The sequence below is a fragment of the Cydia fagiglandana genome, chromosome 2, assembly GCF_963556715.1.
Source record: "Cydia fagiglandana chromosome 2, ilCydFagi1.1, whole genome shotgun sequence".
In the NCBI taxonomy this organism is placed as follows: Eukaryota; Metazoa; Arthropoda; class Insecta; order Lepidoptera; family Tortricidae; genus Cydia; species Cydia fagiglandana.
This window is the reverse complement of record NC_085933.1, coordinates 11,499,727-11,524,134: the sequence shown is the minus strand read 5'-3', so window position 1 is coordinate 11,524,134 and position 24,408 is coordinate 11,499,727. Positions and strand designations below refer to the sequence as shown.

The window sequence follows — 24,408 nt, the reverse complement described above, 5'->3', positions numbered from 1 at the left end:
AAAAAAGTCTATGTAATTAACGTTTCCTGTGATAGGTTATTTATAACGTGATCCCGGAACGTTAATTTCCAACGCGGATGGTGGAGCTATATCGAGCGGGCAAGGTTGTGCTAAACATCCGGCAAATGCCAATAAAGGCAATAAATAAATAAAGGCCGGTAGCTAATAGGGCATAAAAATAGTCCGCATTAAATATTTTTTTTTTCTGAATTGCCAGAGGGTTCTCTGCTTGAATTTGATTTCGCGTGCGCCTACCGTTTGGTAGGCGTGGTAGGGACATTTGTCTGTGACGCCATTGTACCGTATGTCACGTGTTAAAAACTTACTCACTTAATGGCGCAACGACCCAAAATGAGTCTTGGCCTCCGACACGTGTTAAAAAAGGTTTTTTTTTTAAATATCAAGGGTAGGTATTGAAAATTTGAAACACACTTAAGTACATGAATCAATTTAAAATTTCAATGACACAATAATAGTTTATTGCAATTTGTGTGACCATGATTATGTTGATTCAAGATTGCTTGACATTGTTTATAAAAATAAATTAACCTATAATATTTTTTTCTTAAGTAGATCCGATTTGTCTGTAAAAAGGTGCTGCATACCTATGAGCCGGATTGAATTTTCAGAATGCGTACGTCTTTTTCTTCATATGGTTCCGTAAAACCAGTTTTTAAGGCCTGCGCAAACCGGCTGAGTGCAGCGCAGATATCACTTTAAAATGATCAATGTATTTTCTTCCCTAACTATTACAATTACGTTCAGGTAGAAATGTACAAATTGCAGAACATTCCCAAAAAGCGGAAACGTTCTCGAGAATGTTCTCAGAACATTCCTGCAACATGGAAATTATTGTTTAAACAAGAGAATATACTTGAAATAAAGTTTAAATAGGCATAACTTAAAACTAAATGTTATTATGCATATATTATTGTCTATTACAGTTAGCTATTTTGTTGATGTGATAAATTTACGAATAAGTTGCTTAAATTCTCACTGTATATCAGAGAACATTTCGACTTTCGACAATATTTTCCAAATTTTTTTTTTTTGGTTCATTAGAATCTAGAGGCCTCTATCTCCCGCCATGCCAAATCTCAGCGCGCTCCGACCAACTTAAAAAAAAAAAAAAGTCGGCCATTTTGTTTTTTTTTAATGCAGATTGTTTTGTCTCGGGGCCCTCTATGACATTTGGTCGAGCACCCCCTACCTATCACGCACCGTCTAAAAGTTGCCATACAAAATAAAAGTGGCCAGTTTTCCCGCAATTGTAGCGTTTTTCCAAAATAAAATGTTTCATAAGTATCTAGGGGACCCCGAGATTCCGTGACCAAAATTTCAGCCCGCTAGGACAAAATTAAAAAAGTTTAAAAAAAAGTCGGCCATATTGAAAAAAAATGGCGGCGTCAAAAACTGCCAGGGTCCCTCTATGACATTTGGTCGAGCACCCCCCACCTAAGTCTGACCGTTTGGCTGGGCCGTCATACATTTTTCTGACCGGAAGCGGACGACCAAAAGTCGGAATTTTATGGGGGTAAGGACTACACCTAAACTATCGTGAATATTCATGGTATAAACTACAATAAATAAATAAATTCTCGTTCTCGAGAACATTCTCAGAAGTTACCGAGAATTTCTCATGTGGAAAGTTTCGCAACTTTGGAAAGTTCTCGTGCGTGCATTGCTACGTTCAGGTATAAATTTAAATGCTTTGAGACCGACCTCGGAGCATCACGGAGGATTGTTACTCCACGGCATCGAGGAGCACGCTGGAGGATACCGCGGCCGTAGGCGGCGGCATGCCGCCGCGGCATCCCGCGGCATGCGCCGAGGCCTCCCGAGTGAGCCGGAGTAGCGCCGGGACGACGGGGGAGAACTCGTGCATACTAGTCACTAGTCCCTTGTGATAGAGTACACGCGGCGGCATGCCGCCGCAACCCCCGGCCTGCGCCGAAGTGCTCCGTGGTGCGTCGACCGCGAGCGCCGGACTGTGCGTGTCGGGGAATTTTACCTCGCCGGTGTGCGCTGCGCGGCGTTAATGCTCCTCGGTGATCTGCGCTACGCTCCGCCAGTTTGCGCTGGCCTTTAGTGAAACCGCGTTTTCCCTAGTTAAAACTAGTTTAGAATCAGACCGAGATAAAAATTCTGCAACGTTTCTGATAGCACACGCAGTGCGTGTATTATTTTAAACGTCAAAATTCTATGGAATTATGATGTAAAAATAACAATTGCACCACGTGCGCTATCAAAATCGTTGCAGACTAACCTCGGTCTCACTCTACCTATCGCTTCAGTGAAAACGCGTTTTCCATAGTTAAAACTAGTTTCACGTGTCGCCTAGAAAACGCGTTTTGACTAGTTAAAACTGGCTATCACAAAATGCCGTGGTAGGGTGGGAAATATGATTTTGAACCCGGCAATCTAAAGTTTCTAAACGTATTATGTGGGTATGGAAAATATTAAAGTTTTCGTTCTATTTATTTATTCTTTTTATGAGTCCTATAACGGTTTTGATGATACACATAAACAATGAGTATATTTGAAAGTTCCTTTATTTTACGTCAGTAAAAAACAATCCAATTCGCCGCTCTACTATTACTTTGAAAACTACCGTCAATCTATTTTGATGTCGTTCGCAAATATCCTCGTTTTCCATAATTAACGAACTACCAGAGTGTTGGTAGTTTGCCATAATTAAATTTAGCGAGCCATTAGCCGTGAATTATTAGCACTTGAGACTCTAGGGTTACTGAACCTTACTTAATTATTGTTTACAAATTACAGAGATTTAACTTGTTTGGGTTAAACTTAGACTTTTGAAGATAAAACTGTATATTTCTGATCTGTTTGTCAGTCCAAAAATACGAGTAAATAGATATAGATATAGGAATAGGGACAGAAACGCGTTAAATCCAAATTTATGGTGTGTTTATCATTAATATTGACGACCGGTCTGGCCTAGTGGGTTGTGACCCTGCCTATGAAGCCGATGGTCCCGGGTTCGAATACTGGTAAGGGCATTTATTTGTCTTATGATACAGATATTTGTTCTTGAGTCATGGTTGTTTTTTATGTATTTAAGTATTTATATATTATATATATCGTTGTCTGAGTACCCACAACACAAGCCTTCTTGAGCTTACCGTAGGGCTTAGTCATTTTTGTGTAAAAATGTCCTCTAATATTTATTTATTTATTTAACTGTATCTAAGTATGTATTTACCTAGGTATATATGTTTGTATATCGTAGTCTTGTACCTATAGTACCAACCACAAGGTGTACCTTTGTCTGAATGATGTACCGTAAAGTTGGGTTACTTTAGACCTGGAGGGTAACTTTGGCCATTGAGATTTACTCGGTCCAGGTTATAATTATTAGGTTTGGTTTCCTTTTAAATGAGGTTTTCAATTTCATGTGGGCCAAAGTAACCCGAGTTTACGGTATTCAAATAAAACAATAATTTAATAATAAATTTATTATAAAATCACAGTTCATTTACCGAATAAAGAATAATGGGTTTTCACTTTGTACGCAACGGGTTGTACGTAAGGATGGTACGCTACTGGCACAGGGTGCACCACTGGCGCGACAATTGGTGCGTGGTAGGCGTAAGTCTCGTGGTACACAGGGACGTGGTGGACCACCGGTGGAGGTACATACGCAGCTGCGTGTATGTGGATGCCTGGAGACGGGGCTGCCGACGCTAGTATTGTTACTGAGAGCATCTGAAAACCAACTTATTATTTCACTCAGGTAATCATAAGTACTTTCACCACTGTCAAATATATTTTTAGTAAATTTATTTTGTGGCTACTGGCGAGTGGCGGAAAACAGGGGAAGCCTTTGCTCAGCAGTGGGACATAATATACATAGGTTATAAAACCGAAATTAGCATAGAGGATTTTAACTTGTTTTAATTAATGACAAGTTAAATGGTGTAGAATACGCATATTACTCTTAGCTATACATAATATAAAATTCTAATTAGACACCTGTAGTCTATGTAGTCTCTCTTCATATATAACTTATTCATTTACTAATTATAAAAAAATCCCATTATGTTCCGTCCTGTGTCAGTGTCCGCTCTCGGACTTGATTTATAAAAAGACTGCTTGAGCGCGTCTAGTTCCATATTTATAGCCTCATTATATTAAGGAAAATCCACAACATGTGATTCAGATGGACTTAGTTTGGAAACAAAATAACAAGCTCTAATATTTCAGGAACGAAATTAAGGAGAGAATGATCTCGAGCACTGGTCAAAAATTAGAAGTTTTAACTTTATAAGGAGGTAGGTAAGTTATGTGGTACTGAGTCGCTTTTCAACAGTCGAACTTTTCAGCTATCGATCCTGCTCGAATAAACTCAGTTTAAAAGGTTTATTTTTACCGAAGATCTTTAAAGAATTTCTCATTAAGTTTCTAATAATTTTGAGAGTAATGACGAGAGATGCCCCGAATAGTGAATTTGGCCGAATACCGAATATTCGACCCCTCTCGGATAATAGATGTAGTTAGAGTCAATAAAATCAGACCCATGATAAAAATAAAATATGATATGCTCAAAAACGTGCCTTAGTATTTAACTACATTCCAAAAATACATTTTAAATATTAAATATGCCTAGTTTTTGGTTATTTTTTTGTGTAATTTTTGTTTTAGGTAGGTGCAACAGATATTCGGTATTCGGCCGAACCGAATATTCGACAAAGTGGCGGAATAGGCTGAATACCGAATAGTTGTCGAATATTCGCGGCATTTCTAGTAATGACTAAAGCGATGTTCATTGTTCATCGGCTGTCTCTTCTTGAATTTTAACGCATCCATCGCTTGATGTCGGTTAAAATGCAAGTCTATTCATATGTTTTTGTATCGTCCATTACACGCATAATAATTATAACTTTTTTCTGAAAATAAAAATAAAATTTTGGGATAGCTTTATTTTATGCACTAAAATGTTACTTGTTCTCAATTAAAATTAATCCTAATTAATTAATTTTGGCAGTAGTAAAATAAAATAATCTTACCACGAGCGCTATTAATGTTGTCATGTTGTTCACAGACCTTAATCGAATGACACACGATTGTATCACACTTCAACCTATTTATAAGCTATTTTCATAGACCTAAGGACAATAGAACTGACGTCAAGTTGACCCGTATTACCTGATGGACCAGCTGTTATATTGACTGAGAGATATTTCCTTGTTTAGTAATACCAATTATCTAAGTCTATTGTTTCAGTCTTATTACCCGTGGAAATTTACGTAATAAAGCATCTCATAACAAATTACATAGGTATATAAGTTTTTGTTTTCGTTATATTATCACTACAACCATGTATCTACTGTGTAAAATGTGACCTATTTTAACTGAGGCTGCGTTGTAGCAGAATTAAGTGAAATCTATTCCTGTTGGTAACGAATGTATTGATGCTGTTAAGCAATAGGTAATGTGAAACCGCGTATCTGACTGTGCCAGACAGTCTGCCAACAGGGAGAGATGGCGGGAGATCGTGCGAAGAGCTGTGTCCGCCTCTCCTACCGATGCGGACGCCTCAACGTGACCACGACCGCTCTGTTAAGAGCGATACGACAGAGAAGAAGAAGAATGTGTCAACCCACATTAATTGTTCAATAAGATGTCAACTCAAAAAATTGACTCTTAAAGTTGACATTTTATTGCAAAATGGATGTGGGATGACTCATTTTTGCTAAACACCATCCGTATGATCTATGCGGACATGGCATACTTAGTGACACTATAGAGCAAACAAAATATCGTTAAAAATGTTTAACACTGGTCGATAGAAAGCAGCAAACGCTTTTATCGTGTCATTTAGTCGGTAAAGAACCTGCCTACGAAACCGGATGGGCTGAGTTTGAATCCCGGTGAGGGTATATATTTGGGTTTATCACGTAACATGTGTTCCTGAGTTTTTGATATTTTCCATGTTTATACATGTTTCACATTTATGTATCTGTTTAAATATGTTACTTATAGTCACTCAGTAATCGTAACGTTGAGATTAGTGTTAGAATAGGACTAGTCCGTCTAAGTTATCTTTTGCACCGATTTTAACAGAACAAAGTATGAGAGTGTCATTACTGTCATTAGGTATAAACGTCATATTTTCATATAAATTTGATATTAACAATGACATTGCCACACTTTGTCCTTGCAAATGCTACATTGAGTTCTAGGTTATTCATCTCCGACATGAATGTCACTTCTTCAACCAGAAAATTCAGTTACCCTTTCCCTTTGATAATATGAAATTACTATCTGAATACGCTTCCTAGTATATCTTCTAAGATGTCTTGTTACTTGGAATTACGTAACGAGCCTGATAAGATTCACCAGCGGTATTGTATAGATACCCTTTTGATTGGAAACGTGATAGTTTGACATTTATAGAGGTACTCCTACTCCAATGTTCCTGGAGTTTCCTGGAATTTATTTCCAATTATAGATCAATCTCTATGGTTCGCTTTTCTTTATCTCTCTTAGCCCCCATTCGCACGACAGTTTTTTCAACGCGCGTTAAAAAAGCGCTTGAAGCACTTGAAGCGCTCTGTCCGCACTCTAAATTCGATTTTAACGACCAAGGCTTAAAGCCGAAAATCCAACAACGCTTGATAAAAAGCGCCACCGCTGTCGTGTGAATACATAGATGGCTATCCATTTGGGTCATTCAAACGCTTTTTTAACGCGCGTTGAAAAAGCTGCCGTGCGAATGGGGGCTTAGTAGCCCTAAACACGCACTTACCTTAGCAATACACTTATACTATTTAATTTGAACATTCACGTAACTATCACCTATCCTAGCGCACTATTAAAAAAGATAGAGCTATAAAAGTGTATTAAATGTAGAAAATACTGTAAGTAAATGAATTTTTTATCTGAAATGGAGACCAGAGGGACCTATAAAAATAGCACTTACCCTGAATCTGTACCGATTAATGTTAGCGTGACTATTTGAATGTGTTTACGTTTTTTTAGCCTACATGTTTTTTGCGTGATCGAGTCCAAAAGTGCAGTAATGTGGGTAAAGTGCAGTTTTATGTAAAGCCGGGTGTGCGCGGACGAGGCCTCAATGTCGCCCGGTGCGAGTAACGCGGTCACGAGCGAATTCAATTCAGGTACTCGCTTATTCACGTACTGGCAACAACACAAATGTTAATCTTATTCTGAGGGGAAAAAATTATGCTTACATGTATTGATTATTTGTAAATAAGCACAGATAAGTACATAATCAATGTATTATACGTATTTAATATGTAAAGATAAAAAAATCATATTCATTTTTTATATATTGCACAAATAAACATACAACTTTATTTCAGTTTAACAATTTTGTTTAAATAAGAGAAAATTAGAAACTATCATAAAAACATCGTTAAGTAATCAGTACTCAATTTGCAGATTAAGTTAATAAATACCTATTTTAACATGTTTGTATTTGTATGTACTAGTTACAGTGCCTATGGTTTAGGGTCCCGTATCTCAAAAGGAAAAAAAACGAACTCTTACAGGATTTCTCGTGCGTCTGTCTGTCTGTCTGTTCGTCTGACACGGCCTATTATTTTCGAAACTACTATATTTAGGCACCAACTAAGTTGAAATTTGGTACATATATGAAAGTCTGAGCCTCAAAGACGGACATTTACATGTACCTACCTAAGATAAATATCATCACCTTCCTCGCGTTGTCCCGACACGCGAGCCTGGGGTCCGCTTGGTACGAGCCGGGGTTTGAACCTGCGACCTCCGGCTTGAAAATCACACGCTCTTACCGCTGGGCCACCAGCGCTCTCAAAATTCATATATGTAACATAAATAATATATATGAATTTTAAACATAGGCACCACTTTTGGGGTTTAAATGAGAATGATAAAGTTTTTATGTATGTAAATACAATATCAAATGAAATTAAATGTTCAAACTTCTTGGAACGCGTATCTGAATCGCACTTGACCGATTTTTCCATACTTGTACGTTCTATGAACTAGTTTTCTAGATAACTTAACGTGAAATATGTGTAGTACCTATATTTCATATGAGAAACGACGTCGTTTACACGGGCCTGAAGAAGAAAGCCGCTCGCGCATTTTTATGTGAAAGTATTATGTGTCTAGAAAATATAATAAAAAAATGTGCTTAGAATTAATGTAATTTAGGTATAATCTCGCGAAAATAATATTATTTACATTCAAGCAAAATATTCAGAATAATTCGAAACTTACCTGACTTAGTAAGATAATTCTTAAACGCATAATGTATGCTTAAAGGATGACTCAAGCTACAACTCTCCGGGCCCGGGCCGGGGCGCCCGACACTTCACTTTTCTATAGAAAACATTAGGTGATCACCGATCACCGGGCCCGGACCGCTCAAGCGTGAGTCATCCTTTATGTTGGATATCTATAAAATGGTGCAATAAAATTGAATGGTGTGCGATAAAGGCACTTGTCCCACCAAGAGCGAGTAAGCGATTAACTATCGGCGATTTTCTCGCCCAAGAAACGAACAAAAGATTAGGATCCTGTGTTAGTAAAAGAGACACATATATTAATAGTTCATCGCTGGCTGTTCACACTGCCGGCGAGAACACTCGCTCTACTAGTTTGTCGCCGCGATAAGATAAAACTAGCTCAGTGGTACTCGCTCAGCGATGCTCACTTCGTAGTTAGAACTCAAGCTGCGAGACCAATCAGTCTGCGTGTTCGGCTATTACGCTGAACTGCCCGAGCGAGTGACGCGAGTAATAGCCCGTCGCACTCGAACACTCGCCTATAGCCGAGCGACAAAACTATTGGAGCTAACACTCGCTTCTCGCCGCTCGCCCACTCGTTTCTAGTTTATCGTTCTACTCGCTTATCGCTCATCGTCGGCGGTGGGACAAGTGCCTAAAAGATAAATGTCGCTACCTTGGCAGCCGTTAGAGAAAACGACAGTATTGTACTTAGGTACTTGACTTGTGAACAGCTACTCATTACATACTTACGATACTTAAAGCCTATACTAATGGTACATTCCTCCTTGCATTAAGTAAATAAGGGTCGGTTGGATTTTTATACCTTAATAATGCCAAAATGCTCATGGTAAATTCATGTTTGTGACCTAGGAATCTTACCGGGTCATAGTCATATATTTGGAAAACCATGAAATTTTCGGATCTTCGTTCTTAATGTTTTCTAATTCGTTGAGCATTTCAAATGACTTTCTCATCTAATTACTTACCTATATGTTAAAATCTTGTTTTTTGATTGCATACAAAATGAAATAAATGTTAATATTGTAAATTGCTTTATTTTTACATCACAACATCCATTTTGCGTAGCCGTTTCAAGATTTCATCAACTCCTAAATAAATAACGTAAAATGCTGTAAGTACAAACCAAAAGGAACTCAACACAATTTTGAAAAAACCTGCTTTTAACTTGCACCTTTTGTATCAAATAAATTGGTATTAGTTTGACATCTAAACGATTTATAACTGTTACTGTTTTAGAAAGTACTTGTTATAAAAAAGTCAAACTATTTTAGGACAGTGGAATTATTGCTTAACTGACAGCACATTTTGACACTAACTGTAGTTAAACTAAGTTAATTCGTTATACAAAATTAAATCCACAAGTATACCTACCACACCAAATTGTTTTAGTGTCAAAAAGGAGCGAGCAGTGTCACAGTTAAAAAATAATTCTTTACAATTTTGTATACATATACACATTACATATTGCTTGACCGTAACGAGGGCATTTCAAGAACCATACTGAAATAAATGACAATCGGCGCAAGAATTAAAACTTAGAAGTAAGGCGGTACAATTGGAGCGGCCGGTACAGGTAGGACGCGGTACGGCGAGTAAGGTAGCACCGGGTGGTGGTTCAGTAAAGTACTGACATGGGACACCGCCACGGGGGCGGGGTAGTGTAGCGGCGCCGGGTACACGGGAGGATGGTACACGGCTGGCGGGTACACCACCACCGGCTTGGGGGCGGGGGCGGCCGACACTGCCGCAAGGACGGTGAGAATTGTAAACTGGAAAAGAAACAATTGGCTATTAAATTGTAAATATTAATAAGGCCAAGATAAAGGTAGACCATTAGTGGAGGGTATCGCGTGAACTACCATTGTGGGGATCCTTTAGGAACTCATTCGTCCAGCAGTGGACGTCATTCGATGACGATAAGGAGGGTTATTATATTATACAATAGTCCTCGTAATATATACATATTACGGGGACTGTTGTGCACACCTATGTATATATTTAACTTAACTTTCGCATTATGAATTCAATATGAATTTGCACTGTCAACATTTTACCGATCTGCTTTACTGGGTTTGACTGCTAGAAAATGTTAGTTAAGTTTTCATCAGTGCATAATTATACGCACGGCGCACGTATTTACTGTAGGTGACAATGCTAAGAATATGACCGAAACGTAATAAACTAACTCTCTCAGTGCTTTCTTTTGTAGCTAGAAACGTCAACACTTCTCAACGCGAAATTAGCAAAACTTAGAACAGCCTAAATTACTCACCAGACGATACATTTTTACTAATTCTTTTTTCTTCAAAACCAAAGGGCTATCGCGTTAGTGGCCAACTAACTGACTTGGCGCCATGTCTTCAATTTATAGTGTTCTAAGTATTCGAGTTGCCAAACGACTTATGGCAAAGAATTTTCCTAATACTTCTCATATTATGTGAGGGCCAGTGAACATGCTTAATCAATTTAAAGAGACTATGCTTAAGTTAAATTTAATCGGTGCTTATTTTATTTAAAATATATTATAACGGCCTCCTAGCCTAGTTGTTAGTGACCCTGCCTCCGAAACAGGAGGTCCCGAGTTCGAATCCTGGTAAAGGCATTTGTTTGTGAGTTTATCACAGATAATTGTTCTTGAGAAATGGAAGTTTTCTATATATTTATTTATCTCTATATATTTATTATACATATCGTCGTCTAGTTCCCACAACATAAGCCTTATTGAGCTTGTGAGAACAGGTGAATTTGCGTAAGATTGATACCTAATATTATTCAGGTACCTATAAACATATTATAAGCTCCCTTTTAACGCATTATTACCTAAGGGTCTCAAAACGCCCACGCTACGTCAGAACTCCCACTACTTATCAAGACTTTGATTTATGTTACAAGCCGTTCTTCTGTAGGTATTAGAAGCTCTTGTCATAATTAAACGACACGACTAGACGCCTACACAAAAGTAATAGCATCAAATCACTCATAAAATACACAATGTCTATGTTGAGGCTTTGTGTTTAGAACATTAATTTTTTTGCAGAAATACTGAACATTTTTACACAATCAGTGAATTTTCACCCTTACTATTTAGAGGTATTATAATAGTTTTCACATAGCTTGGGTACAGTAAAATCATATGGAGATGACAGCTGTCACCGTACTGAAGCTGTATAAAAATACTAAAGTGTACTCGTATTTAGTATTTAAATATACTTATATAAGTACTAAATGGTGAAATGAATGTGTTTGCTAAAGACTACTACGCTAGAACGCTATCACAAATTTTTAAAGCCTTGTGCCTGAGTCGTTGTGTATAAACTAAATTATTCCGAGAGAGGTGTAATTTAATATTGATGGATACTTACAAAATCTGTATGATTGAATAAAATGTAATAATTATACAATAATAAATAGTACAATACAATAACTACAACACTCTTTATGCACACCTGACACAACTGTGTGTTGTTATTGTAAACTTACAACACATGTAAGTACAGAAAAATAATGACAATTACGAGTATATAGAGCCGATAGACGTAACAACAGGCAGTCTTATCGCTTAAGAGCTATTTCTTCCATTATTAATGTGATAATTATTGATAGTAGTATTTTTGTTAAATATTTTCCTTGTTCAATGTTTTCTAATCTACCAAGTGGTCACCCTACTCGCCCGTGGTAAGTCGGAGTCAGTTTCCCGTCAGCAGCTCACTCTCGACATGATTCGCATGCCGCGGCACAGAGTATGCGCCGAAGACAGAGATTAATGCCGATGACAAATTACCAATCCTATGATATTTTACACAATGAATTATACATTTTCTTATTCTTTTCGAAAAATCAGAGGTATTCAACTATTCATTTATTTACGCTATTCACGTACTTACCTCATATATAATAAATAAAATATACACCTACGAACTAAGATACTTTCTCATAAATTTAAACTTGAGACAGGGCATTTAATAACGCTAAAGTCAGATAACGTCAAACGTTAAGATGTTCACCCTAATAATGAACGCCATTACAAGCGTAATAAATCCTTTTAATGCTCTTTAGAACATTTGCAGTGTATTTTTCCTTTACCAAAGCTATTAAACCTGAAATCTGTTAATTTATGTCTCTCCTATATCAGCTTATACGGGTTAACAGGTCCTAATGTGCGACCTATTTCGACCTTACTGCCGCCAACTAATTGGATTTTTAGTTACATACCTATTCCGGAAAAGTGCAATGAACTCGGAATTACTTACGTAACGGGCGGGCGGGATAAATGTTATTGGAATTTTTTACTGAAAACGTGCCTATGAAATACAAATAATAATTTACCTTTGTTTTATTAAGAGAACTGTTTACATAGTATAGTCACAAATGTACCCTCTGTGCGCAAGTTAACTGCAGTGTGTGAGGTGAGGTTGACATTAAACATAACAGATTACTCGCAGAAACTGGCACGCTCAAGATGCGCTCGCGCCATGACCCGACTCCTTAAAAGACATGCTATTTGTCACAACATTTATCAGCATGACTTAGTTACTAGTGTCTTTTTTATTTTTTTCTTCGTAACATTTGTAATTTAATTACTATGGACGTCTATTGTGTATATACCTATGATACACGAGAGAGAAATATGTTTGTTACTACCGGCCCTGCAAACAGTAATTTGCATTATTATACGAATTTTGCTCCACTACTTGTTTATCTTAATTATGTATTTAACCCACTAAAGGATGATTCTCGGGATAAATATACCTATATCGTATCCTAATTCAGATTATAAGTAATATAAGTTAAGTATACTTATATGAAAAAAATCTGCTAAATTTGATTATAGCGCTAAGGTTGTAACATCCAATCCAATGAAAGCAAAAAATATGACATTGATTTTTTGAAAATTTTGTCAGAATAATGTACTACCTAATAGCTCGTTTAAACGCTAACTGCCCCAGCGTTTAAGGTCTAAAAGCAATAAATTTGTCACATTGCTGTCGGTAAATGCAACTGCACTCGGGTCGTCATCGTCATGCAATTACTCAACTGATGCAACCAGTTTTATTGCAACCACATAGCATTTTATCACTTAATCTATACATATTAAGATAACTTCCACATTAAACAACGAAATGCTGTACGTTCAACACTCGATACAACATATTTCATTTACTTACCTACATTAAGTTTACGCATAAAATAGCCTACATTTTATTTTATGAAAAGGCAGGTCACCGAGATAATTCACGGAGCTTTATGTGGCCGTTATTTGTACAAATTGCCCTCAAATGTGACTACTGTTTCATGATATTACGAATGTGTTTCTTTTTTAACAACAGTTTGCTAAAATTGCTCTTAAAAAAGGTTACTGACAGGCTATCGCAACATATTTTTCCCCGAATTGGATTATTTATTTAAGCAATTTTATTTTGAACTTTTATACTTACGGTGGAGTTCATAAACGTCTTTACCAGACAGCGTTATAAAAATATTATTTATGTACTTCTTCAGTTAATAAAATGTCCCATTTACTTTTTTTGAAAAACCATCAGCTTTTGGGTTATTTCTACTCAGAATCACGAGGTTTGTCGATTTTAATAAGAAAAAAGTGCCCCAAAAAGTCAGTTTTATGACGCATTTTCACATACAATTTATACCTATATCCTGTCACAAAACTGACACTAAGAATATGTATGAAAAATTGTGGACACTTTTTTTCTTTGCTGCAATCAATAGTCCTCTACCCTAATCTAACCCAACAGTTTTTACTTTTTCTAAAAAAAAAAGTAAAGAGTACTTACATTTTTTTTCTGATAACGAAGGGGGTATCTACCCAACCGAATATCCGTTGGGAGTTGTTAGTTTTTTCTAAAAAAAAGTAAATGGAACACTTTTTCTGAAAACCCCCTTATACGACCTTGTTTTTAGTCTCTTACGGCGCTATTCGGGAAATGAATTAGAGATTAACTAGATACGATATAGTAAAGATATATGACGTCCCACGAGTAAAGGTACCTTATGGCGGATGGCGCTTACGCTATTATTAACGCTGCTTCAATATTATTGCGGCGCTATGCGACGTAAGCGCCAGCCGCTATTCGGTACCTCTTTTCTTGGAACATCACATATCTTCACTATTTTATATCTAGTGAATCTCTAATTAAATTCTTGAATCGCGGCGCCAGTCACCATAAAGTACCTTTTGCAGTGGAATAATTCATTTCCCGAATCGAGCCGCTAGAGGCCTGTGAATATATTTTTTGGAACGCTTGCTTTTAAGATGGTTCTGAACTCCAGTGTACCTACCTGCTTTGCGTTTTTCAATCTAGGTAAGTATAAAAAATTTGAAGGTTTCAGTAAAAGGTATCTTCAATAATTTCCCAAGAGAAATCGCCAAGGATAACGGTAAGTAACATATTTTAAAGAACTATCTTATATTTCTCACAAATTTTGAGCAATAAAAAGTGATGTAGCCGGGTAATCTTTATACATTAAATACTCAAACGCGCTTGACTAACCTTTACTCATTATTGTACTTGTGTGTTAGTATAAACTAAAACAAAAAAAATCGAGATATTATAATAAAAAAACCTATTGTTTTCTATAAGTTATTTCATCAATATTGGCATTGGTAAGGGTGTATACAAAAGAAATGAAACATTATACTGTGTAAACTGTTTTTTTATGGGGGTATTCTGTCCCTTAAAAACCGTAGTTGACATTGGAAATTTGCTATACCAGTCTGAATTTATATTTTATGCGTAATGATTTTTCAAAAGTCAAATACAGATGTGATGCTTGGTGGGGCAGTACAGTAGAGTTATTTTTATAATGTTACGTGTTGTTCTTTAAACATAAAACCAAAATTAATAATCTACACAATTTACCGACGTTTCTTATCTAATAAAACACAACTAACTATTGGATTTGGGACAGAAGGCAACATATTTTAATCACCAATTAGCTAATTATATTTTCATGATACAAGTATTTGAAGTCTCTGGCAGGTAACAGTAATCTAGAACGATTCTCTGAACTAAATGATATTGACTTCTGTTACGTCAATTAACAGAAATGTCATTTTATCGTTTCACTAAATTTTTCTGTTTACTAGTTGCTCCAGATTTATATAATTTATCTATGCCTGATTAGGTGAAGCTAGTTTAGAATGTGCTTAGTAAAATTAATACGTTTTAAATACGGCGATGTTTCATTCCATTGCAAGAAACCTTATAAGAGGAAACGTTTTAACGTGGGAAATTTATTTACCACATATTAGTTGACTGGCTTTTGCCTCAGTTTGATAAGTATTGGAAGTTCACTGAAGAGGGAAAATAAGCCAGGGCATATGTAATTAGGTTCAGGTGCGGATATTTCGGTACGTATAATATTTTAGAGATTTTTGTAGCCTACCCACGGAGTCGCATCTAGAAAAAAATAAAAGAATAGGTTGAACGAAATTGATCATTTATGGAATGTCAATGCATTAGTGTTTGTAAACACATAATAAATATATTGGACGTAATAGACTAATTGCGAAAATGGCTAAATATTACTATTAACATATTCCGTAGCGATATTTTTTTTTTACAGAAGATCGATAGTTAAGTTTCACGTCTGAGACTCTTTTCCGAAATAGAGATAAACAAGAATTTACTAGAATACCTAACTTACCTATGTAACTTATTTTAATTGTTTTGAGTGTTTACTTTAGCCTAGTTTAACGAAATTATGCATCTATTAAGCGGCTTACTAATATCAATATCTTACGGTTCTGATTGACCTCTCCTCAAGTTCAATAATTTAATTTATTCAAATCTCAAGTACGCATTGCAAAGTCATTGTCAGTTTCGGCCAGTATAAATACTCTGGCACTCTGCCTGTTTGTCAGACATCTTTTTAAGTTCGAGTAGTTAACTACTTACAACTAAAAAAAACAATATGCAGAAACTTGTAAGTATACTTATGTCTAAAATTAAAAATTACTTTACACGCTGAATAAATATAAGTGAATGGTTTACCATAAAATTAGTTAATACTCGTATTAGTGTTACTTGTTGTTACACACGACAAAATTAAATGTGAAATGTATCTAAAGTTATACTCGCGTGTGATCTGATGACACAAATTGTAGTACTTTTTTCGCTATTCGAGCTTCTAGGCTAATGTAACCACTGCATCACAATCCTAAGTGTAGCTAACGTTACTACTAGGCAAAGCTATATTGTTCTGATTATCGAATCACTTATAGATAAAGCGAAAACAAAATATAGTTTACTAGCTATAGTTTTTTTATGTCGTACCATGGGATTCATTCATTTTCATTGATTGAAGAAAATCAAATGTGAAAGAACTATGAAAAGAAATGAAGTCTTATTAATTAGGTTATTATAAAAAAAATGTTTTATTCACATAATTCATTTATATGATATGACCATTTTAGATCGCTTTGACCGCTTTCCTGGCGTGCGCCGCCGCCGCTCCCGGGCTCCTAGTCGCCCACGAGGCTCCCGTCGTCCACTCCGTGCACGCCATCCCCGTGGTGGGCTCCAAGACCACCATCACCAAGAGCAGCCAGGTCGTCAACCACGGCAGCCCCGTCGTGCACGCCGTGCACACCCCGGTCGTGCACGCTGCGCCGGTTGTGTCCGTGCACTCCGCTCCCATCGTCCACGCCGCCCCCGTGGTGCACGCCGCCCCCGTCGTCCATGCCGTCCACGCCGCCCCTGTCGTGCACGCCGCTCCCTTGGTCGTGAAGACCGCTCCATCCGCCATCACTCACAGCAGCTCAGTTGTTCACCACGGACATGTCGTCAAGTCCGTCCCCCTGATCGCTGTCCATCATTAATCGGATATTTAGAATAGAATAATTTAGTACCTTTTAAAACTTTTTTCTTTTATTTTATTACCTACAACGTTGTAATTTTCACAAACTTTCATAAGAAACGTATTATTTTAGGTTTTTGTTGAATAAGGGTACATATATATAAGGTACATATATATATATAAGGGTACATATTCATAAATATACTGCACAACAAAAAATATTAAAAAACCGGGCAAGTGCGAGTCAAACTCGCACACGAAGGGCTCCATTACGCAAAAAACGGCTAAAAATCACTTTGGTTGTATGGAAGCTCCACTTAAATATTTATTTTATTCTGTTTTAGTATTTGTTGTTATAGCGGCAACAGAAATACGTCATCTATGAAAAGTTTCAACTGTCTAGTTATCACAGTTCATGAGATACAGCCAGGTGACAGACAGACAGAGGACTGTTAGTAATATTTAGGGTCCCGTTTTACCCTTTGGGTACGGAACCCTAAAAACCGCCTAAGTGAGAGTCGGTATTAAATTTTAACTTCAAAGACTGTGTGATTGTTTGTCGTGAGTCCGACGCCCAAGTTGAAACCAAAAAAATATAAACACAGGTATAGTTTTGGTATTTATATTTGATGGATTAAAATTGTATCAAACCTATTAAAATCGGCAAATCGATAATTATACTCAGAATTATGGAGTATGGTGAAATGCTATAGTTATTATATCATTTGTTATGTCAGTATTTTTCATTAAAGTAGGACTTTATTTGTTTGCTCGAGACAACACACATGACACATACATAGAAGACTTTATTAATTTTCTATTCGGTATGGTAGGTTCGTAGTCATCAACAACACTGAGCTATGCTCTCGTCAGTGCAGTAATTACCACTCTTCTTTATTCTCTGCCAGTTTCTTGACTTCCTAGTAGGAATTTTATCCTTAACTCTTATGAAACATGTTCCTTGCCACAACTTGTCGTATCAAGAGCTGAATTCGTTATTTATACTAATTAGACAAAATTTTAACCGGCCAAGTGCGAGTCGGACTCGCGTTACAAGGTTCCCGTACATTACCCAATTTTTAACAATGTATTTTTTATACGTGTAACGCTAGTGAATTGTCTTTAAGCAACCCGTAGTAGAGCTCGGATCAAAAACTAAGTAATTAGTCCGACTCACGCTTGACTGCATATTTTTAATAGGTTTTCTTGTCATCTATAGATAAAGATTATAAAGAACTATATTTGTACTACTATAGTTTGTATTTGTAGAACTGTATTTTTTCAAAATTTTAGACCGGTTTCGGAGATAAAGGGGGGGGGGGAATGGTCATTTTTTGTCTATTTTCTCAAATAACTTCTAAACTATTTATTTTAAAATTACAAGAAAAACATTTTTGTAATTCTCAAAATGAGCTCTTTAATTTAATATGTAGCACGATGTAGTTTAAAAAACATTATTTTTTAATATTCTCATTTACCCCCAAAACTCCTCCATGTTTAAAATTCATTTGTTTACGTAAGATGTCCGTCTTTGGGTCACGAATTTACACATGTGTACCAAATTTCAACTTAATTGGTCCAGTAGTTTTGGAGAAAATTAGCTGTGACAGACGGACAGACAGATAAGTGTTCCGTTTTTTCCTTTTGAGGTACGGAACCCTAAAAAACGAAAACGGGTAACGCATTATTATTATGTATCTCCCTAATAATATCAGTTGACTTTATTCTAATTACGTTAGATTTGCTTAATTTAAGATTTAAAGGGTTTAGTTACGGTTTTAAAGAGTGAGTTTTATCGTTATCAAACATGTGACACCCCGAGATTTGTAAGCGTTCAAAGGCCATAGAAACTACTTACCATTGGGCGGGCTGTATGCTCGCTTGATACCTCAATAGTACCAAAAATATAGAAGTAGGAAATACCTTTTAACCAATTATTCAAGGCTGAAATAAAAAGTTTATTTTTATAACAAAAAACGTACATGGTTCAATTTCAAAAGAGGAAGTGTTGATGAGGTCATATTGATGATGCTTGCCGGAAGAATACTCTAGCGCAGCGGTCGGCAACCTTTTAGCAGCCAAGGGCCACATAGCAGTTAAAGAAGTGGACGCGGGCCGCACTTTGTTAACATTTATGACTTTATCAGAGATTGTCATTTGTCAATATTACATACAAAATAGCCAGGGAGCGCCGCTGGTTGCCGACCGCTGCTGCTCTAGCGGATGAAAACGTAGTAGGTACTTGCTTATTAGGGGGTTGCTTATATCGTCGAAGTTAAAATTGTCTATACTTAAGTGACGATTTAATAAATGGACTCCACTCTAACCAGGTCGGCTATATAGCCTATAGATAGCTATATAGGGTATAGCCGACCTGTACACTGTACTTTTTTTATTTACGTATATAAGTATAATATTTGTTTATTAAGGGGCTCCCCCACGCCAATGACCTTCGATCTGAAACGCTTAGTTTTCTAATGTTTTTTGTAACTTATCATATTAACAGCAACAGCTTTAAGCAATATAGTATCCCATATTTACTTTAAAGTTCATTGTCTTCGAGATATTTGGCATCAAAGTTGAACAATTTTAGGTTAAAAAACTGGTTTTCTAGCCATAACTTTTGTGTTAATTAGTTTAAAATTAAAACCTTGGACACGATTTTCGAGACTTCAAAGATGAACCCAAATATGTAGATTTCGTACATGTAAGATCCTTCACTGCAAACTAGATACGAAAATAGTGTTTTTTTTAAACAGTGTTTAAAAAATTCATAAAAAAATAAGTATTCATTATTTTCATAATCCGGTGGACAAAACCGGAGATAAAAGATTGATGAACCGATAACCGTTTGTCTTATAATTCTATCTGTTGTCCAAAAAACGGAGATACGATTCAAAACTTGTCAAAAATCGATGAAAACCTCGGGTAGCCCCTTAATTAATTTGACTTTTATTTTGGTGGCTAATATGGGCGCGTCTAAAACGTCCAGAACTAATTAATACACAAAGTTACACTATAATACTATTACAGACTACAGATTTACGAATAAATAAGCGGCCTGCACATGATAACACATCATATTTGATTACGAAACCTTATTAAATGGCATCCAATGTAGATAGGTAGGTGATTTTCTTTTCATTAATGAACTAATTAATCGTGGCGTGACCTATGTACATAAATATAACTGAAGTAGTATGTTCCTAAATATTTGTTTGTTATGGAGTTTTTGTGTAGATTACGGTCAGACATAAAATGGAAAAATCTAATTCGCAATAACGAACTTTGCGCAATCTAAATTGAGTAACTTTGTTATAAAATATTTCGTTTTAATTTGAAAAAAGTAGAGACCTAATAAATAAACAAAGATACAATAAAATAATATCCCATTTTAAATAAGTAATTTAATAATTTATTCTAAATATCTGATTAATGATGGACAGCGATCAGGGGGACGGACTTGACGACATGTCCGTGGTGAACAACTGAGCTGCTGTGAGTGATGGCGGATGGAGCGGTCTTCACGACCAAGGGAGCGGCGTGCACGACAGGGGCGGCGTGGACGGCATGGACGACGGGGGCGGCGTGCACCACGGGGGCGGCGTGGACGATGGGAGCAGAGTGCACGGACACAACGGGCGCAGCGTGCACGGCGTGCACGACGGGGCTGCCGTGGTTGACGACCTGGCTGCTCTTGGTGATGGTGGTCTTGGAGCCCACCACGGGGATGGCGTGCACGGAGTGGACGACGGGCGCCTCGTGGGCGACTAGGAGCCCGGGAGCGGCGGCGGCGCACGCCAGGAAAGCGGTGAAAGCGATCTAATAGAGACAAATTATAATATTTAATATAATTATGAGATACTTGACCTTTGTTGACCGCAGTGTTTATGATTTAAAAACAATTTATACTTTGGCATACATTGTACCCATAATTATGATAAGATTTATTTATATGTATTTTCATTAAAATGAAAATAAAATAGTTTACTAAAATTCCCGTACAAGCTGTCCCTATATATTTTGATTAATTTGACTGATTGATTAGAGACCCAAAACTAAGAGAAGCCGGTGTTTTACGTTCTTATTTAAATTGCCCCTACAAAAAAAAAACTTTTAATTTGTCAGCAACAACTGCATAGATAATAATATTTTAGCACTGACTACACTATCGACATATTTACAATTTTTACTATAAAAGAATTTCTTAATCATTTTATTTATTGGAAACTTACGAGTTTCTGCATATTGTTTTTTTTAGTCGTAAGTAGTTTACTACGCGAACTTTGGAAGTTGTCTAACAATCAGGTAGAGCACCGAGGTATTTATACTGGCCGAAACTGACAATGACTGCAATGCGTACTTGAGCATTGAATAAATTAAAGAGCTACGAGCTTTTGGAGAGGTCATTCGTCAAGATAAAGCATTTATAAGACCTTATATTCCCGAGCAGTGCTGTAGAAAAAAAGATCTTACTTGATGCCAATAGGGATTTTATTTCAAGTAGAAGCGATCAATATTTTTTGAGAAGTTTGTTTTGACCAAGTTTGTGAAACTTTATAGGTACACGAAATGGTGGTTTTCGAAACCGAAGCCATGAAGTAATAATTAAGCCTTACCTATAGGTATTAAAATCTGGCCCTTCTTGCATTTAGTGAATCTTTGAAATGTATGAGTAAATACTGAAATAATTAACGAAATTAGTTAACATCGAACCCTTATTGCACGATAAACCAAAATATTAAAGAGTCTACGATTTCAAATTAAATAAATTAAGTTCGAGTATCTAAAACGTAGGAACCTTCAATCTCAAAAGTTGCCGCATCCATATGTTATCATTATTTACGCGGTCTTGTACAAATAGCCCCAAGCTATTCATATAAACATTGAATAAATACATAAACAAACAGACATTTCGGCCATGTCCATGTAGGTTGATGCCAAGTTCAGAACAATTTCTCTTATGTAACTTGGTTATGGTTTGTTTACAATAGACTACATTACAAATTTAAATAAAAGGGTGGGGAAAAGCAGAACTTTGAATCCCACCTATTAACTATTCGTTTGTTCTTAGATGAGAGCGACGATTTCATCAGCAAATATAAGTTTGTATTCCCTCAAAGGATTGCATTTCATTGGAGGTTAAAGCTTTTGTTTTCCATTTTGTTAAGTCATGTACAATTGAGTAATAGTTTAATAGTTATTTGTTTTACAAGGGGGCAAAGTTGTTGTTTAACCGCTCGTGCCAATATTGATACCCGGGCAAGCGAAAGATTCCAAAATTGAACCACGAGCGTAGCGAGCGGTTCGAAAAATGGAATCTTAAGCGTTGCGAGGGTTTCAAAGCACGAGGGTTTAACAAAATTTTCCCCCGAGTGAAACACTAAATTTTTCACCACATCAACCCGAAGCAAATATTAAATGTAAAATATCAAACAAAATCAAACCAAATCAAATCCAAATGAATGTTATTAAATATTTGTCATCCAAAATCATAATTTAAAAGTCAATTCTACCACCAAACCTAAGAAAACAACTCAAAATTTGCATTCGATTACTTTGCCTCACATGTGAATAAAATGCAACGTTGCTATTAGTTTTTGAAGTGCAAAGTAAGCCTTTCCGAGCTGGTGCGGTGAAAACTATTTTTCAATTGTTATAACGTAATTATTGGCTGCTTTTTACAATTTTTTATTACGATATAATTTTATAAGAACTTGTATTATATACTAATTTGTTGCAATTAATAAACCAATAAATAAGAAAACAAACAATGTTCATTGACTAGATTTAGGTGACACGATTTATGAAACTTGAATGAAATGTCAAATAACTCTGGCTTATTAATGTTGAGTAATTCTTGTTAGATGTAATCAAATCCGAGAAATAATAAGCCTCACAAATCATCACGTTCATTGTTAATTAGTCCATTGTATCTGACAGTAACGCAATAAATAAGTAATAATATACTTCAGAAAGTTCATGCTTAATATACTCGTAAGCAAAGGTTTTGCGTTTTGTGGCTGCGTTCAGAAAATAATAATATGTTAAGTTTTTATTAAGTAACTGTAAATAGAAAGATATTTCCAGAAGAGTGATATAACTAAATACTAGTCCTAGAGTATAACTAAATATTAGATTAGAATCTATGGTATATAACTGCTAAAAAAATACGTCAAATATATGTTGGCATACCGACGTACATACATAATCCACAACGATACTTTAAATTTGGGATATAAATAAAAATGTTTGATTAATTGAATTAATTCAAAGACAAACTTCGTTTTCAAAGCATAAAAAAAATTAACTGCAATATTTTTAAATAGTCTCCAGATCCGAGAGTGAATCTCTAATTAGTTTCCCGAATCGAGCCGTAAATTATAACAGCTTTAAGCTTAAAGTGAAGTAACATATCGAGTAGGTAATAAATAATACAGTGCAGACGTGCGTGAAACTTAATATCCGATATATTTGCTACGGTGAGCATTAATGACTTAATTTAAAGATAAATTAGCTCTACGTTTAATATCGCTCAACGTTTATAACGTTCTCGTAAAGTTCATAGATCGGTTCAAGAAAATTGTTCGAAAATCATCTCTCATAATTTTAATAAAGATTTATCAAAAATACCACGGCACAGGTTGTAGAAATATAAAAAAAAACCGGGCAAGTGCGAGTCGGACTCGCGCACGAAGGGTTCCGTACCATAATGCAAAAAAAAAACAAAAAAAAGCAAAAAAAAAAACGGTCATCCATCCAAGTACTGACCACTCCCGACGTTGCTTAACTTTGGTCAAAAATCACGTTTGTTGTATGGGAGCCCCACTTAAATCTTTATTTTATTCTATTTTTAGTATTTGTTGTTATAGCGGCAACAGAAATACATCATCTGTGAAAATTTCAACTGTCTAGCTATCACGGTTCGTGAAATACAGCCTGGTGACAGACAGACGGACGGACGGACGGACGGACAGCGAAGTCTTAGTAATAGGGTCCCGTTTTACCCTTTGGGTACGGAACCCTAATAAAAAGAACGAAGTAAACGGGAGTCTGGGAGACATGTTAAGGTGAGAGCTAGACTTCTCCCATTTTATAAAAAAAATATTAAGTACCAAAATAAATTAAAAATATTTTTGCTACGCATGTGTTTTGATAACATTTTCATACTAGTACCAAATATTGGGTTTGTTTGAGTAAACAACTAGTTGCAAACTCAAAAAAAAAGCTGACATAAACGAAAAATTATAAATTAAAAGGGCAACTACCTACAGATCTGATATTAAAAATTTTAAAAAGGCAACTACAGATCCGA

General features: G+C 36.2%; 4 protein-coding genes and 1 long non-coding RNA gene across 5 annotated transcripts in view; 2 read left to right on the top strand and 3 right to left on the bottom strand.

The window, feature by feature from the left end:
- LOC134676414 (neuropeptide SIFamide receptor-like) overlaps positions 1 to 24,408 on the top strand; it is a 114,031-nt gene that overhangs the window by 72,081 nt on the left and 17,542 nt on the right. The gene's annotated exons all lie outside the window — the stretch shown is intronic.
- LOC134676758 (uncharacterized) lies at positions 3,459 to 5,307 on the bottom strand. The gene is made up of 2 exons (XR_010099955.1): positions 5,028 to 5,307; positions 3,459 to 3,726 (listed from the first exon to the last, which is right to left on the bottom strand). It is a non-coding gene; the product is annotated as an uncharacterized LOC134676758 (long non-coding RNA).
- On the bottom strand, positions 9,788 to 10,688 carry LOC134676735 (cellulose-complementing protein-like). Its single transcript, XM_063535123.1, has 2 exons — positions 10,552 to 10,688; positions 9,788 to 10,048 (listed from the first exon to the last, which is right to left on the bottom strand). Exons 1-2 carry the CDS (start codon positions 10,561 to 10,563, stop codon positions 9,815 to 9,817), a joined length of 246 nt encoding a protein of 81 aa, XP_063391193.1. The 5' UTR covers positions 10,564 to 10,688; the 3' UTR covers positions 9,788 to 9,814.
- Positions 16,171 to 17,154, top strand: LOC134676698 (A-kinase anchor protein 14-like). The gene is made up of 2 exons (XM_063535100.1): positions 16,171 to 16,220; positions 16,711 to 17,154. The coding sequence occupies exons 1-2, from the start codon at positions 16,209 to 16,211 to the stop codon at positions 17,113 to 17,115; spliced, it is 417 nt and encodes a 138-aa protein (XP_063391170.1). The 5' UTR covers positions 16,171 to 16,208; the 3' UTR covers positions 17,116 to 17,154.
- Positions 20,492 to 21,409, bottom strand: LOC134676708 (larval cuticle protein F1-like). Its single transcript, XM_063535108.1, has 2 exons — positions 21,329 to 21,409; positions 20,492 to 20,915 (listed from the first exon to the last, which is right to left on the bottom strand). Exons 1-2 carry the CDS (start codon positions 21,338 to 21,340, stop codon positions 20,526 to 20,528), a joined length of 402 nt encoding a protein of 133 aa, XP_063391178.1. The 5' UTR covers positions 21,341 to 21,409; the 3' UTR covers positions 20,492 to 20,525.